General features: G+C 55.7%; 1 protein-coding gene across 1 annotated transcript; it reads right to left on the bottom strand.

Annotated features, from left to right (window-relative positions):
- Positions 1-6,621: 6,621 nt before the first annotated feature.
- Positions 6,622-7,584, bottom strand: LOC149526053 (olfactory receptor 52B2-like). The gene has a single exon (XM_089777052.1). The coding sequence runs from the start codon at positions 7,582-7,584 to the stop codon at positions 6,622-6,624; it is 963 nt and encodes a 320-aa protein (XP_089633178.1).
- Between the last annotated feature and the right edge of the window lie 8,560 nt (positions 7,585-16,144).

Genomic DNA, 16,144 nt, shown 5'->3' with positions numbered 1-16,144 from the left:
CACGCACCATCCCTTGGAGCTTCTATTCCACTTTTAGGACCTAAAAGCAAGAGAGAAAATCAGTGAGACCTGGAGGGGCAGCCGGGACTGGACTGTGTTTGGGGACAGAATCAGAGACCCCAGCAAACCTCCCTGGTGTGAGCAGCCTGTTCGGCGGGACCATGACCGCAGGTATACTCTCCTGCTACAGAACATCCCCATAATCGCAGAGGGAAGGTGGTTTGGACGGCTCTGTCTTTGGGGTAAGCAAGTCCCCACCCCTCCTCCGCTGTTGGTGTCCAAAGTGTTTTCACACTGAGGGCTCAAGCAGTTACAGAACCACGTGGCTGGTTCCTCTTGCTTGGCTTTTGGAACACAACGTTGAAAGGTTGAGAGTTCAAATCTTACCAGAGTCACACAATTGGCCCTTCCATGCCCTTGGGTGGGGGGAGCTGCACACGGTGGCCATATAAACCTTATTTAGGGGTTGGATGCGATGACCTCCTGAGGTCTCTTCCATCCTAGGATTGTGTGACTGCCCGGTGTCACACTCACTGCTGCAGTCACCCCCCGGTGAAACCGGTGTGAGAGCAAAGCCCCTTTGACTGGCAGCGCCCTGCTGGCTCCCTCGGGCATTGAGACCCTGAGCAGGCCAGCCCTCCTGCGCTGGTGTAAACTCGTCCATCTTCTACCCCCACTGATTTTATGAAAATACGTGAAAAAGGGATATTTTCATTTTCAGGATTTGGCCCTAAATATGTGGGGCAATCTCACGACTCGGCTGTTCTACATGACTCACCTGTGCTAGGATATCTACACGGATCAGGGGTCTGAATGTTCCTTATCCCACACATGAACCCACCCCCTGTGAGATACAGCTGCCGCCTCTCAGCGGGCCCGGAGAGCTGCGCTGATGGGGGAGCTCTCTCCTGTGGCCATGGAGCTTCATGATGCAGCATTTTACTGGTAGAGCTGCCCGCAGCCCTGCGACGGAGAATTGCCGCGACAGGAGGGGGCACGTCGGGCTAACCCAGCCCTTGTCATCAGTGGCTCCTGGGCCCCACAGTGGGACAGTCCCAGCTCTGCCCCTTGGCCCAGCTAATTCCTGCACCCGCACTGGGCCCAGCCCTGAGCCCCCACTGACTGACGGGCCGTGTCCCTGCATGGAGCCATGGGAGGGGGTGAGGGGATGGCAGGGCCGGAGGGGATCCCAAAGGAGGTTCCCTCTGACCAGCCCCATTAGCCGAGAATGGCCCAGCCCAGCGCCGCTGAGCCCCACAGCCAGCACCCCCCCCGACTCCTGTGGGCGAGGGTCAGTGTCACCCAACACCCGCGGCCTGACACTTCCCCTCCGCGCCGGGCCAGGGGCGTTTGCTCAGGGCCAGGGGCTGCCGTGCTGCCCTGCAGTGCGAGGGAGGCAGCCCCCTTCCAGCCAACCCCCCTTCCCACATTTCCTAGGGGCCAGGGGTTTCCAGCCACCCCGGGGCAGATCCCTGCCCTTCCCAGGACTCACCAGGCTCCTGCCTCGGCTGGAATGAGCGATCGCTGCCTGGACACAGGGAGCTGCAGGGATGGGGACGCCGCACTGCGCAGGGCTGAGGGACAGGGGTGTTTATACAGCAGCCCTGGGAATCCCAGCGGGGGCTCGGAGCCAGCAGGGAGCCCCCGGGACCTGGCCTCTGAGACTGATGCTGGTGGGAAACAGCAGCCGAGAATTAACCCTTTCCTCTCCCTGGCTGTGTCTGAGCCTGTCTCCTGTTGTGTGTTATTCAGAAAGGCCCTTGTGACACTGAGGCCCCAGCAAGCAGGTAGTTCGGAATAGGAAGCCTAGTCTGAACTACCTAGTTCGTGCCGCGGGGCATGGAGTCTGAACTAGCGGACGTTTAAAAATGGTGGCGCCTGGCAACATGCAAATGAAGCCCGGGAAATTCAAATCCCGGGCTTCATTTGCAACTCTGGTTGACTACATTACCACCCTAGTTCGAATTAGGGTGGTAGTGCAGACATACCCTCGGAGACTATGGGTCTGTCTCCCAGAGCTTCTTGGAGTTTAGTATCCTGTTCCAGTATAGGCTGTAGTTTATTTATAATGTGTTGGACAGGTTTAAGTTGGGGGCTGTAGGTGATGACAAGTCGTGTTCTATTGTTGGTTTTTTTGGGTCTGTCTTGAAGTAGATGGTTTCTAGGTATTCGTCTGGCTCTTTTAATTTGCTTTTTTATTCCTCCAGGTGGGTAGTTGAGGTTTATAAATGCTTGGTAGAGATCCTGAAGTTTCTGGTCTCTGTCAGTGGGATTAGAGCAGATGGGTTGTATCGAAGGACACTGTCTCAATGACTTAATTACCTTCATCCTGCTCCAGAAGCCTTTTAAATCTGCACTTGAAAGGGAATCCTCTGAACTGTCATTCATGCTAAAATTCAACACTCTACGTGTCGGTCTCAACAAAGACACTAACTATCTTACCCATTACAAAGATAGCTTCCCCAATTATCACCTCTAATATCATTAACTCACAGACATTTACCTTCCCCCCTCCCCCGCATTCCCCTTCTGTTCTAAAATGTGATTTGTCCTTTTCATATGTGTTCACTTTTTTTTTAATTGTATCCTTTGTATATATGGTTGTGACTATTTTCTTCCACTATTTGATCTGAGGAAGTGGGTCTGGCCCACGAAAGCTCATCACCTAGGCTATGTCTAGACTGCAAGCCTCTTTCGAAAGAGAGCATCTAGACTGCATGCGGAACTTTCGAAAGAGCAAGCCGCTTTTTCGAAAGACAGCACCCAGTGAGTCTGGATGCTCTCTTTCGAAGAAGCCCTATTTACATTCAAGAACGCCTTCTTTCGAAAGAAGCACTTTCGAAAGAAGGCGTTCTTCCTCGTGAAATGAGGTTTACCGCCGTCGAAAGAAAAGCCGCGTTCTTTCGATTTAATTTCGAAAGAACGCGGCTGCAGTCTAGACGCAGGTGAAGTTTTTTCGGAAAAAGGCTACTTTTCCCGAAAAAACCCCTGAGTCTGGACACAGCCCTAATGAACCATCTTGTTAGCCTTTAAAGTGCTACATAGTCCTGTTTTTTGTTTCAGCATCCTGGGCACTATGGTGGTCGACAACAGCAGATCAGCAGTGGCCAGCATGGAGAGGAAAAGGTACATGGGCTCATGGAGGCTTCGCTCTGTCAGTATGATGAATAGGAGGAGAAAGTTCCCCAAAAGCACCACAATGTACATCAGACAGAAGGGGATGACGAGCCACACTTGAGACTCTTCAGTACCAGGAAACCTGGTCAGGATGAAGATTTCAGGGGTAAAAACACTGTGATTGTCACCTGGCATCATGCACCGTCCCCTGTAGCTTCTCTTCTGTGTCCAGCAACTAAGAGCAGAATAGAAAATCAGTGAAACTTGGAGGGGCAGCCAGGACTGGACTGTGTTTGGGGTCAGAATCACAGACCCCAGCAAACCTCCCTGGTGTGAGCAGCGTGTCGGGTGGGACCCTGGACCAGACTCACTCTCCTGCTATGGAACATCCCCACCCAACAGAGAAGATGGAGGAGTAGCTCTGTCCCTAGGTTAAGCAAGCCCCTTTCCCCTGCTTTTGGTATCCTGAGTATTTTCTCACTTAGAGCTCAAGGAGTGACTCTGAAAATCAGCTACAACAGCCACTCGGCTGGTCCCTCTTGCCCACCTTCTTGTGGTCCTTTTGGAGCACAATGTGTGGTATTCAAAGGTTGAGAGTTCAGATCCTACCAGAGTCACACTATTGGCCTTTCCATGCCCCTGGGCGGGGGGAGCTGCACAAGGTGGCCTTATAAACCTTATTTGGGGGTTGGACGTGATAAGCCCTGAGGTCTATTCCGCCCTAGGGTTGTGTGATCTCCCGGTATCACACACACGGCTGCGGAGTCACCCCAGGTGATACCGGTGTGAGAGTAAAACTCCTTTCACTGGGGCTTTGGCTAGACTGCATCCCTCTGTCGACAGAGGGATGCAAATCAAACACATCGAAATTGCTAATGAAGCCGAGATTTAAATATCCCGTGCCTCATTAGCATAAACATGGATGCTGCTTTTTTTTTAAACTGGGCTTTTTTTGGAAAAAGAACGGCAGTCTAGACGCAGATTTGTCGAAAATAAAGCCTTTTTCGACAGATCCTGTATTCCTCAAAAATGAGGTTCTTCCGAGTATTCTCTCGGGATGGAATGTGAATCGGGAGATGTGTCAGTTATGGTGCTGTTGGGTGAGTTTTGAGTGGCTTGTTGGACGGACATTGCCTCTTCCCACACACCTGAACAACTCACATTTGTGTAGCCAGTGGCCTGGAAGAGATTCTGTTAACTCCTCTGATATCTTTCAATTATAGTCTCACACATTTAAGGAATTCTAAGTCAATCAGTGTTTCAGGGCTGCGACTGGCTTCCAGTGGCTCCGAGTTGGGGCCGACACTTCATGGCTGGGCCCTGCATGCAAAAGGGAAATAGGAAGAAGGAAAAACACCTGGAAAATAGAGAACTCGCTGGTCGAGCCTCACGTCCCTTCTGCAGCACAGAGGTTTTGGTAGCTCCATGTCCTCAGTGCCTAGCATGGGGCGGGGAGTAGCACTCTCTCCATAGCCATAAATCAGCAATCGCTGAGGCCTCACACTTTGTCGTATCTTCAGTTTGTGCCCCCTGCACACAGTAGGGGCTGCAGGCATCCTTCTGCCCCACCCCACACGCTCATTGTGTGTCTCCCCCTCCGAGGGAAGTCAGGGAACACCCATTTCTTCCCCTCCTCTCTTCTCTTCTTCCTTTTTCTGGCAGAGGAATCCTCCCAGGGGGTGACCTTTGCTTTGGAGGCCAAAGCTGAGATGGGGGCATTGCCAGGACATTGACTTGGCATCCTCCTCCATCGCGGTGCTTTGTGGCGACCTCCAGCCCGGTGTCGGGGGTGGGTGGCAGGAGAGCTCCCCCCACCCGCCCTTCCAGCCAGTGAGTGGGGTGCTGGTGGCTTCTCTCTCTGCCCTTGATCTCTCCACCACAGCTCCCTGTGTCCGGGAGAACTGGCCAGGGCTGAGTGGGACCGAGCCCGACAGGACGTCTCCAGCGGCTTTCTCTGCAGGGCGCCGGGCGCAATCAGCTAGTTCTGTCCGTTCTCTGGCCCGTAAGCTTGTGACGGACCGGGCCGTGTCTGGGCACAGCTGAGGGCATCCGCTCAGGGCGAATTGCTCAAATTGGGGCTCCTTACAGCCCCCAGACTGGTGACCTTTCCAAACAGGCCACAAACCAGTCCCACAGAGCGCTTCAGCTGCCTGCCTAAGCCTCACGAGCAAAACCCCTCCGACACCCCAGCAATATCCGTGCCCCAGATGGCCCCGGGCCTCATACACAGGTGGGGGGGTCTTAGCACCCAATCCCACCTACCCCGAACAAGTTCTGTCCGGTCCCAAGAAACCAGCCACAGATCCCTGGTCAATTTACCCTCTGGACCTTACCCACAAATCACGCTGAGCCAATCCTTTAGCATCTAACATCTAAAGGTTTATTACCACGAGAAAGAAAAGCATGAGAGTCAGGTTGTTAAAGGATAGTACATTACATGCACCGAATCTCCCAGTTCTCGATGCAGGCTCTAGCAGAGATGTTACAGCTGCTGGTTTAAAAGTCCTTCTTCTACATCCTAGGATCAGGATGGGTCCACAGGTCTTTCTGGCTCTTCGATCCCTGCAATGCTGCCTCTGGGATGAAGTGCTGAGCTGAAGACCAAGATGGAGTCGATCACATGGCCTATTTATCCCTCCTTCCTGGTCTCTTCTTGGCTACAGCAGGTCACCTGGTCCACCTTATTCCTGTGTTCCCTGCTGGTAGCCCTTAGGTATGAGTCACCCTCATTCTTTAGGTGTGTCCTTGGCCCATTGAGAGCCATTGTCCCACAGGGCCTCACTGATTAGCATGTCCATAGGCCGGGCTCTGCCCAATGCTCAACCACATGCAGAGAAATATTCAGTATCCACACTGATTACAGATTCCTAACTACACATGCAGACATTATACACTCACATGACTAGCGTACATAGGATCAGCAGACAGTGAGCTTCTATTCAACACCCCACATGACCCCCCTTTTATACCATTTTTGGGGCAAACACCCCCACCTATGGGTGCATCAGTGATCTGGCTGCTCCCCTCAAAATCCAGTAACGTGACAGAGCCCACCCCGGGGATCACAGACGGGTCCCAGAGGTGGGCTTTGGAGTTAGACTCATAGACTAATAGACTAGAGTCCCTCTCCCCCAACTTCCCACTGCCATTCACACTCCAGCTCAGATGCAGCGTGTCACAGGCGAGATGCCCACACGGTGCTCTCTCATGGTGACCTTGTCTTTGTTCTTTCTTGGTTTCTTTTTTCCTTGCAAGTTCGAACACCTTTTTCATGGTCTGGCTGCCTTGTGTGGACATGTGCAGCATTGTTGGAGCCCCATAGTTCTCAGGAGATTAGCGAGACAAGGTGAGGGAGGAAATGTATTTTATTAGAGCAACCTCGAATAGCAACAGAGAACAGGATTGAAGCCGAAACAGTGGAAGTCCATAGCTACAACACCCCTGCTCCTCACATGGAAACCTGACTTCAGCTTCCAACTGGCAAAGCATTTTCTGTTGCCTGCGTTAGCTCAGCAAGAAGTTTCTCCTACAGCTTCGATCGAACAGGTTGATCAAACTTTTCAGGATCTCTTTTGTTGTCACCCCATAAATAATGGGGTTTAGCATGGGGGGAATGAGCACGTGGCTGTTGGCCAGGAGGTTGAGAATATAACCAGGGATGACATCCCCATATTGGTGTGCGGAAGGGGAGAAAAAGGAAGGTGGGTAGAACATCAGGATGACACAGACGTGGGAACTGCAGGTGCGCAGGGCCTTGAGCCGGGCACCCTTAGAGGGGAGCAGGAAGACGGCCCTGAGGATCAGCAGGTAAGACACAGCAATGAGCACAGCATCCAAGCCAAACGCTAAAACACCCACAGCGACGCCGTACCAGAGGTTGACCGTGATGTCGTCACAGGCCAGCCGGGCCACGGTTATGTATTGACAATAGGTTTGTGGCAGGAAGTTGGTTCTGCAAAACCTCAGCCGCATCACGAGAAATATGAAAGGGAAAACGAGACAGAAACTCCTTGTGAGAACCGCCAGCCCGATCTTCCCAATCACTGGCTTGGTGAGCAGGGTGGTGTATCTCAGGGGGTTGCAGATGGCAACGTACCGATCAAACGCCATGGCCAGCAGGATGCTCGACTCAGAGGTAAAACTGACATGGACGAAGAACATCTGGGTGAGGCAGGCAGCAAAAGAAATTTCCCCTGCTCTGAACCAGAACACGGCCAGCATCTTGGGCACTGTGGTGGTCGACACCAGCAGATCAGCAGCGGCCAGCATGGAGAGGAAAAGGTACATGGGCTCATGGAGGCTTCGCTCTGTCGCTATGATGTAGAGGAGCAGAGAGTTCCCCAGAAGCGCCGCAATGTACATCAGACAGAAGGGGCTGGCGAGCGAGACCTGAGACTCTTTGGTACCAGGGATGCCGGTCAGGATGAATGTAGCGGGGGGAAAAACGCTGTGATTGTCGGCTGGCATCCTACACCGTCCCCTGGAGCTTCTCTTCCGTTTCTAGGAGCTAAGAGCAAAATCGAAAATCAGTGAGACCTGGAGAGGCAGGTGGGATCAGAGTGCAACTGGGGACAGAAACAGAGACATCATCAAAGCTTCCTGGTGTGACTGCAGCCTCTTGGGTGGGACCGTGGAGCAGACACGCTCTCCTGCTACAGAACGTCTCCATTTCAGGAATGGGAAGATGATTAGGTCATGCAGGAGGCACCCTACTGGGGATGCTGTCCTCAACACTATCTCTCCTCTTCCTCCTTGCTACTGATGCTCTCAGAGTATAAGTATGTAAGAACGGCCAGACTGGGTCAGACCAAAGGTCAATCTGGCCCAGTCCCCTGTCTTCCAACAGTGGCCAATGCCAGATCCCCAGCTGGCCGTTCCTACCCATCCTGGCTAGTAAGTATTGATGGACTTATCATCCATGAATGTCTCTAGATATTTTTTGAATCCTATTAAAGTCCTGGTCTTCACCACATCCTCCGGCAAGGAGTTCCACAGGTTCATTATATACTGCATGAAGAAAAATTTCCTTTTCTTTGATTTAAACCTGTTATTTCTTAATTTCATTTGGTGACACCCTAGTTCTTTTTATATGGAAATAAGTAAATAATTGTTCCTTAGGCACTTTTTCCATGTCAGTCATTATTTTATATTTCATAACCGTTTCCCCCCTTAGTCTCCTCTTTTCAAAGATGAAAAGTCCAAATCTTTTTAATCTCTCTCCATTTGGGACCCGTTCCAAGCCCCTAATCATTTTTGTTGCCCTGTTCAGAACCTTTTCCCATGCCAACATGTGTTTTTTGAGATGAGGCGAACGCACCTGTTCACAGTATTCAAGATGTGGGTGTCCCATGGTTTTATAGAGAGGCAATAAGATATTCTCTGTCTTATTCTCTATCCATTTTTAATGACTCCTAACATTCTATTTGCTTTTTTGACTGCCGCTGCACATTGAGTGGGTGTTTTCAGAGAACTATTCACATGCCTCCAAGTTCTCTCTCTCGAATTGTTGTAGCTAAATGAGTGTCCATTATACTGTACGTATACGAACACAATGTATAGTTGGGATTATTTTTTTCAATGTGCATCACATTACATTTCATTTGCCATTTTGTTACCTAATCACTTAGTTTGGAGAGTTCTTTTTGAAGCGCTTCACAGTCTGCTTTGGTCTAAACTATCTTGAGCAGTTCAGTATCGTCTGGAAATTTTTCCAATTTGCTGTTTAGCCCTTTATTAATTAGTTATTAATTAACTAATTCTCCAGATGATTAATAAATAAGTTGAATAGAAGTCGCAGTACGATCCCTTGCAAGGCACCACTTGAGAGGCAGAGACCTCTCTCCATTCTGAAAATGGACCATTTATTCCTACCCTTTTTTTCCTGTCTTTTAACCAGTTATCAATCCATGAAAGGACCTTCCCTCTTATCCCATAACAACTTACTTTGCTTAAGATCCTTTCGTGAGTAACTTTGTCAAAGGCTTTCTGGAAATCTAAGAATGCTACCTCCATTGGATTCCCCTTGTCCGCATGTTTGTTGACCCCCTCAAAGAACTCTAGTCGATTAATGAGACGTGATTTCCCTTTACTGAAATCATGTTGACTTTCCCTCAACAAATTCTGTTCATCTATGTGTCTGACAGTTTTATTCTTTTCTATAGTTTCCATTAATTTTCCCAGCCCTGGCATTAGACTCACTGCTCTGTCATTGCCAGGATCACCTCTAGAGCCCTTTTTAAATATTGGCATCACATTAGCTATCTTCCAGTCATTAGGTATGGAAGCTGATTTAAAGAGGACAAGTTACAAACCATAGTTAATTGTTCCACAGTTTGAAATTCGAGTTCTTTCCGAAATTTCAAAACTCTTGAGTGAATGCCATCTGGTCCCAGTAACTGGTTACAGTTACTTTTACGAATTTGAGCCCAAACCTCATGCAATGACAGCTCGATCTGGGACAATTCCTCAGATTTAACAATGAGGAGTCCTGTGGCACCATATAGACTAACAGGTTTATTGGATCATAAGCTTTCGTGGGCAAAGACCCACTTCCTCAGATGCATCAGAAATGGCAGAGAGATCAATAGTGACACATTTTTAAAGTGCTTGTGCACAAACGGTTGATCTATGGTGACTGTTCTAACCACCTTCCTCTCCTCTGCGTGGCACAGAATGGGTCCCTTGTTTTTTCCGGGGATGGAGGGGAGGCCGATGGGTCTGTAGCTCTGTGGTTTCTTCTATCCTTTTTAAAACTTGGACACAATATTTGCTTTTGTGCAGCCTCCCCAAGCACTAGGAGTTCTCAAATATAGTAGCCAAAGACTCTGCAATTACCTCAGCCACCTCCCCCAGCCCCCTCAAAGGCATCAGATCTGACCCCAGGGACGTGGGCCTGCCCAGCTTTTCTAAACAGTCCTGAACGGGTTCGCTCTCCGCTGAGGGCTGCCCGCCATCCGGAAGCTGCCCTGGTTTGGGAAGCACCTTCATTAACGCCACAAAGCTCAGCTGCGTGAGGCAGCACGTGCAGCCCAGCCGCCCCCGTCACCGGCTACAGAGAGATGGCCCGTCAGGCTCACCCCACCCTTCTCATCGGTGACACCTGGGCTCCACGGTGGGACAGTCCCAGCTCTGCCCTTGGCCCAGTTAATTCCTGCTCTCACACCAGGCCCAGCCCTGAGCCCCGCTGACTGACGGGCCGTGTCTCTGCGTGGAGCCGCGGGAGGGGGTGAGGGGATGGCAGGGCCGGAGGAGATCCAAAGGAGGTTCCCTCTGACCAGCCCCGTTAGCCGAGAATGGCCCAGCCCAGCGCCGCTGATCCCCACAGCCAGCGCCCCCCTGACTCCTGTGGGCGAGGGTCAGTGTCACTGGCACCCGAGGCCTGACACTGCCCCTCCGCGCCGGGCCGGGGCATTTGTCCAGGGCCAGGGGCTGCCGTGCTGCCCTGCAGTGTGAGGGAGGCAGCCCCGTTCCAGCCAACCCCCCTTCCCACATTTCTCAGGGGCCAGGGTTTCCAGCCGCCCCGGGGCAGATCCCTACCCTGCCCAGGACTCACCAGGCTCTTGCCCCGTCCGGGATGAGCGATCGCTGGCTGGACACAGGGAGCTGCAGGGATGGAGAAGCCGCACTGAGCAGGGCTGAGGGACAGGGGTGTTTATACAGCAGCCCTGGGAATCCCAGCGGGGGCTCGGAGCCAGCAGGGAGCCCCCGGGACCTGGCCTCTGAGACTGACTCAGGTGGGAAACAGCAGCCGAGAATTAACCCTTTCCCCTCCCTGGCTGTGTCTGAGCCTCTCTCCTGTTGTACATTGTTCCGAAAGGTTGTGGTGTTGCTGAGGCCCCCAGCAAAGGCTGCCCTGTTCTTTGACACCAGCTGCCAGCTCACACCTGACACACTCACCACCCCACACTTATGGAAAATGTGCCTGTAACATGTGCGTGTGGCATGTAAGTTGTGGGCAGACGGCTTGTACCTGGCCAAGCCTCATGCGCAAGCCACAGTTACGCCAGAAGGTCCCACCTGTGACCCTGTGATTTATGGACAGGGAGTAGCAGTTAGTCACCAGGGCACAGTGTGGAGGTGACGGCCCTTCCAGGAGGTGTTGTCAACCCACCATGGCTGGCAGGGGAAGTAACTCCCGCCTCTGTGGTCCAGCCCGGCTCCTTCACAACATGGATGGTGGAAACCCCTCAGACAACTGGAACCAATCGACCACGCTTGGAAGTAGATGCAGGCACTTGACCACCGAGGGGATTGTCCTGCCCACAGACAGGGGCAAAAGTTTGCTTCGGTAAAACACAATTTCTTGCAATGTCTTTCAGGTCCTGTACTATCCCAGGGTATGTCTACACTAGAAAGTTAGTTCGAACTAACGGACGTTAGTTCGAACTAACTTTCCTATGCGCTACACTAGCGCTCCGTTAGTTCGAACTTAATTCGAACTAACGGAGCGCTTAGTTCGAACTAGGTAAACCTCATTTTACGAGGACTAACGCCTAGTTCGAACTAGCTAGTTCGAACTAAGGGCTGTGTAGCCCTTTAGTTCGAACTAGTGGGAGGCTAAGGCTTCCCAGGTTTCCCTGGTGGCCACTCTGGCCAACACCAGGGAAACTCTATTGCCCCCCTCCCGGCCCCGGAGCCCTTAAAGGGCCACGGGCTGGCTACTCACTTTGTGCCAGTTGCAAGGCTGCAAGCACCCGTGCCTGCACAGCCTGCACCTGCCACACTATGAGCCAGCCATCCGAGGGCTCCCAGCCCTCCACTGCTCCCCACGACCAGCCTGGCGGCTCCCGGGAGCCTGCCCGGGGGCGCAAAAGGCGGGCGCCCGCCTGGTCAAGTGCGGAGATCGTGGACCTCATCGAGGTTTGGGGGGAAGCCTCAAATGTCCACGATCTCCGCACTAGCCACCGGAACGCGGCCGTCTATGGACGCATGGCTGCCAGCCTGGCCGCCAGGGGCCACCAGCGCAGCCGGGAGCAGGTGCGCTGCAAGATTAAAGACTTGCGGCAGTCCTACTCCCGGGCCTGCCTGCCAGGGGCTGACCCGGAGGCCTGCCCCCACTTCCATGCCCTGGACCGCATCCTGGGGCCTCATGCCGTCCCTGCCCCCCGGGACGTGATTGACCCGGGGGCAGAGGGACCGCTCCTGGACACTGAGGAGGAGGAAGAGGGCTCTGAGAGCCAGGAGCCTGCTGCCAGCCTTCCCAGGACCCGGGACCCCCGAGGCACCCCACAGAGCCGCTCGCCTGCATCATCAGAGGCCGGGGAGGCATCCACCTGTGAGTACCCTCGTGTTCCCCTTATGTGTACGGGGGGCTGGGGCGAGAGGGAGCCCCGGGACCGTGCGCCTGGGCCTTGCCCACTACGGAGCAGCAGCTGGGGATCCTGCAGGGGCCCTGGCCTTGCAGAGGGGAGCTGGGTTTCACACACCTGGGCCCCTGGGGTAATTGACCGCTGGTCTTCTTGCACCACAGCTGCAGCACCGGGGACTGCAGGGCGCACCACCCCGCCTGCAGCAGCCGCCCGCGCCCGGGCAAGCAGGACAGCCAGGAACCAGGAGGACTACCAGAGGCGGCATCTCCGGTTCCTGGACCGACAGCTCCGTCTCCAGGACCACTGGGTCCAGGAGGACCTCAGGCTGCGCCAGAGGAGTCTGGAGGCCCTGGAGGAGCAGGGCCGTGCCCTGCGAGGCCACCTCCAGAGCCTGCTAGACCGCTTTCCATTTCCTCCTCCCCCTGCTCCCCCTCTTGCTCCCCCTCTTGCTCCCCCTGCTCCCCCTCTTGCTCCCCCTCTTGCTCCCCCTGCTCCCCCTCTTGCTCCCCCTCTTACTCTCCCTGCTCCCCCTCTTGCTCCCCCTCTTGCTCCCCCTGCTCCTCCTGCTCCTCCTGCTTCCGCTCCTGCTTCCTCCACACCCCCTGTCCTCTCTGCCCCCCCTCCACAACCATTCCCCACCGACGCCCCCGGACCCGCAGTGTGGCGAGACGGGAGAGGCACCCAGACTCCCACCCCTGAGCTTTCCTTTCCCTTCCTCCCTTCCCTCCCCTCCCCTTCCAGCTCCCTCGTCCCAGGTTTCCCCCTCCCTTCTCCCACCTTCATTCCTCCCTCCCCCACCCCAGTTCTGTGAAATAAACAGACGTTTTTGTTGGAAAAACAGGTGTCTTTATTTGACAGTAGGTAGGGAGGGGAAAGGGGAAGGGGGGGGTAGGGTGGAAGAAGGCCCCGGTGGGGCATGCAGGGAGAGGTCAGTCCTCCTCCTCCTCCACCTGGAAGCTCTCCCGCAGGGCTTCCCGGATCCGGATGGCCCCCCGCTGGGCTTCCCGGACGGCGGCGGTGCGGGGCTGACCGTAGTGTCCAGCCATGCGGTCAGCCTCAGCCATCCAGGCTGGCAAGAAAGCCTCCCCCTTCCGCTCACACAAATTGTGGAGCACACAACATGCCGCCACCACGGGAGGGATGTTGTGCTCGGCCAGGTCCAGACGGGTGAGGAGGCATCGAAAGCGGGCTTTCAGTCGCCCGAAGGCCCCCTCCACCACGATGCGGGCCCTGCTCAGCCTGTTATTGAAGGCCTGGCGGGAGGGATTGAGGTGTCCCGTGTAGGGCTTCATGAGCCAGGGCTGCAGTGGGTAGGCGGCATCCCCCACCAGGCAGACGGGCATGTCCACGTCCCCGACCCTGATGTGGCGGTCGGGGAAGAAGGTCCCGTCCTGCAGCCGCTGGCACACGGAGGAGTTCCGGTACACCCGGGCGTCGTGTGCTTTGCCGGACCAGCCCACATTTATGTCCGTCAACTGTCCCCGGTGGTCACATACGGCCTGCAGGATGACGGAGAAGTACCCCTTGCGGTTCACGTACCGGGACGCCTGGTGTTCCGGGGCACGGATGGGGATGTGCGTCCCGTCGATGGCCCCCCCGCAGTTGGGGAAGCCGAGGGCGCCGAATCCCCGGATGACGGCATCCGGGTTGGCGAGGCGGACCACCCTGCGGAGCAGCACCCGGTTGATGGCCTTGACCACCTGCGGAGAGAGACACAGCAAAGCGTCAATCAGTGGGGCGCCCGGGTGGCTGGGAGCGTGCGTGCCCTGGCAGTGCCCCGCGCCCCACTCCCGGAAGCAACCCCCCTGGCGGCGTGTAGTACGGCCGGGACAGCCCGACCCCTCCGGTGCGGGGCGCTTTCGCCTCCTCCCGCCCCCCCCTTTGTCCCTGGGGCGGCCCATCCCCTCCTCGCAGCCCCCCTCCCCCCCGGCTCGGTGGCCGACGAGCGCCGTACCTGCATGAGCACTGCTCCGACAGTGGATCTCCCCACGCCGAACTGGTTCCCGACGGATCGGTAGCTGTCCGGCGTGGAGAGCTTCCAGAGGGCGATGGCCACCCGCTTCTGGAGGGGGATGGCGGGCCTCATGCGAGTGTCCCTTCTTTGCAGGGCAGGGGCGAGCCACTCGCAGAGCTCCAGGAAGGTGTCCCTCCTCATCCTAAAGTTCTGGGTCCACTGTCGGTCGTCCCAGTGCTCCAGGACGATGCGGTCCCACCAGTCGCTGCTGGTGTCCAGACGCCAGATGCGGCGGGGCACGCCGGTGCCGGGGCGCCGCCGCGGCTCCTCCACGGCCCCCAGGGCGGCCAGGCGGAGAGGCAGGGGGCTGACGTTCCCCAGGTGGTGCCAGGCAGCCTCGAGCCATTGCTGGCAGGCTTGCAGCAGCAAGTCCAGAACGTGCACCAGAAGGTGCAGGGCGAGCCGTGGCTCCATGTTGCCACCTGCGGCGGCCCCCCCGAAGGGAAGCACCGACACAGACGGGCACAGAGACCGACGCTTTGCTGTCCCTCGGCGAGGTTGGCAAGCAAGCAGGAAAAGCTGAGAACCGGCTGTCCAGGGGGGGTCCCTTTAAGCACGAGCCTCAGATAGCCTCAGACAGCAGCCACACAAAGCAACTGCTGACCTGATGCCCTGCCAGAACCGGTTTCAGCTGCCCTTAAATGCCCCCCTGCGTCCAATCAGTGTGGACGCGCTAGTTCGAACTAGCAAAACGCTAGTTCGAACTAGTTTTTAGTTCTAGATGCGCTAGTTCGAACTAGCTTAGTTCGAATTAACTAATTCGAACTAAGTTAGTTCGAACTAGCGCTGTAGTGTAGACGTACCCCCAGCCCTCTCCCGCAGGGCAGAGGACCCGTAAGAAACGTCCGTGTGAGGTTGAGGGCTGGAGGGGTTCGGGGCAGACGGTTGGGTATGTGGAGGGTGCAGACGGGGCAGATGAGGATTTTGCAGGGTCCAGAGCAGCACAATTTCACGGGCTCCCCCTTTGACACGGTGCATGCATGGGGCTTCTTGAAGTGCGGGGCTCAGGGCGGCCGCCCCGCTCGCCCTGCCCTGTATCCGCCCCGGGGTGCAGACATGATGGCAGGGTGCTGAGGGTGCACGGGGGTGCGAGAGTCAGGGTTGGAGAATATGAGGGGCTCAGGGCAGGGGGTTCAGATATGAGGGGGGCAGGGTTCAGGGCAGGGGGCTGGGGATATTGGGGTGTAGGATTCAGAGTCGGGATGTTGGAGGGACTTGGGGCAGAGGGTTGGATGTATGAGGGGCTCAAGCCAGGAGGTGCAGGAGGCAGGGGGTTGGGATGTGGGGGAGAAGCATGTGGGGGGGTGTGACGGACCGGCCCAAACCGGGCTACTGCAGCCAATTCCACCTCCCCTCCTGCCCCCACCGTGTCCAGGGGTCTGCCACAAACCCCCCCACAGCAGATGGGCAGCAGACCTTGGGGCCTACACAGGGCCAGGGCTGGAGCCAGGCTGCTGTAACCACGGCCGGACAGGAGCCAGTTCCATGCACTGCCCCCCAGCAGGAGGAAGGCTGGGGTCAGGCCACCAGGGCAGGAATGGGGCCATGGCCAGATGGGGCCCAGACCACAGGGCCTGCCCCATGCTCGGGGCCAGGGCTGGGCTGCCGCAGCCGCAGCCACAGCCTGGCGGGACAGGACCGATTCCCAGCAGGAGCAGGACTGGACACCCTGGCCAATGGGAGCTGCCGCCAGCCCCTCCCAGTA

Source organism: Pelodiscus sinensis, chromosome 1 (assembly GCF_052426305.1).
Source record: "Pelodiscus sinensis isolate ZL-2025 chromosome 1, ASM5242630v1, whole genome shotgun sequence".
Taxonomy (NCBI): domain Eukaryota; kingdom Metazoa; phylum Chordata; order Testudines; family Trionychidae; genus Pelodiscus; species Pelodiscus sinensis.
Note: the sequence above shows the minus strand (reverse complement) of the source record. Positions and strands in the feature narration are given on the sequence as shown.

What these genes read in the sequence shown, in the direction of transcription:
- LOC149526053 (XM_089777052.1), bottom strand. Translation starts at nt 7,584, where the DNA reads ATGCCAGCCGACAATCACAGCGTTTTTCCCCCCGCTACATTCATCCTG.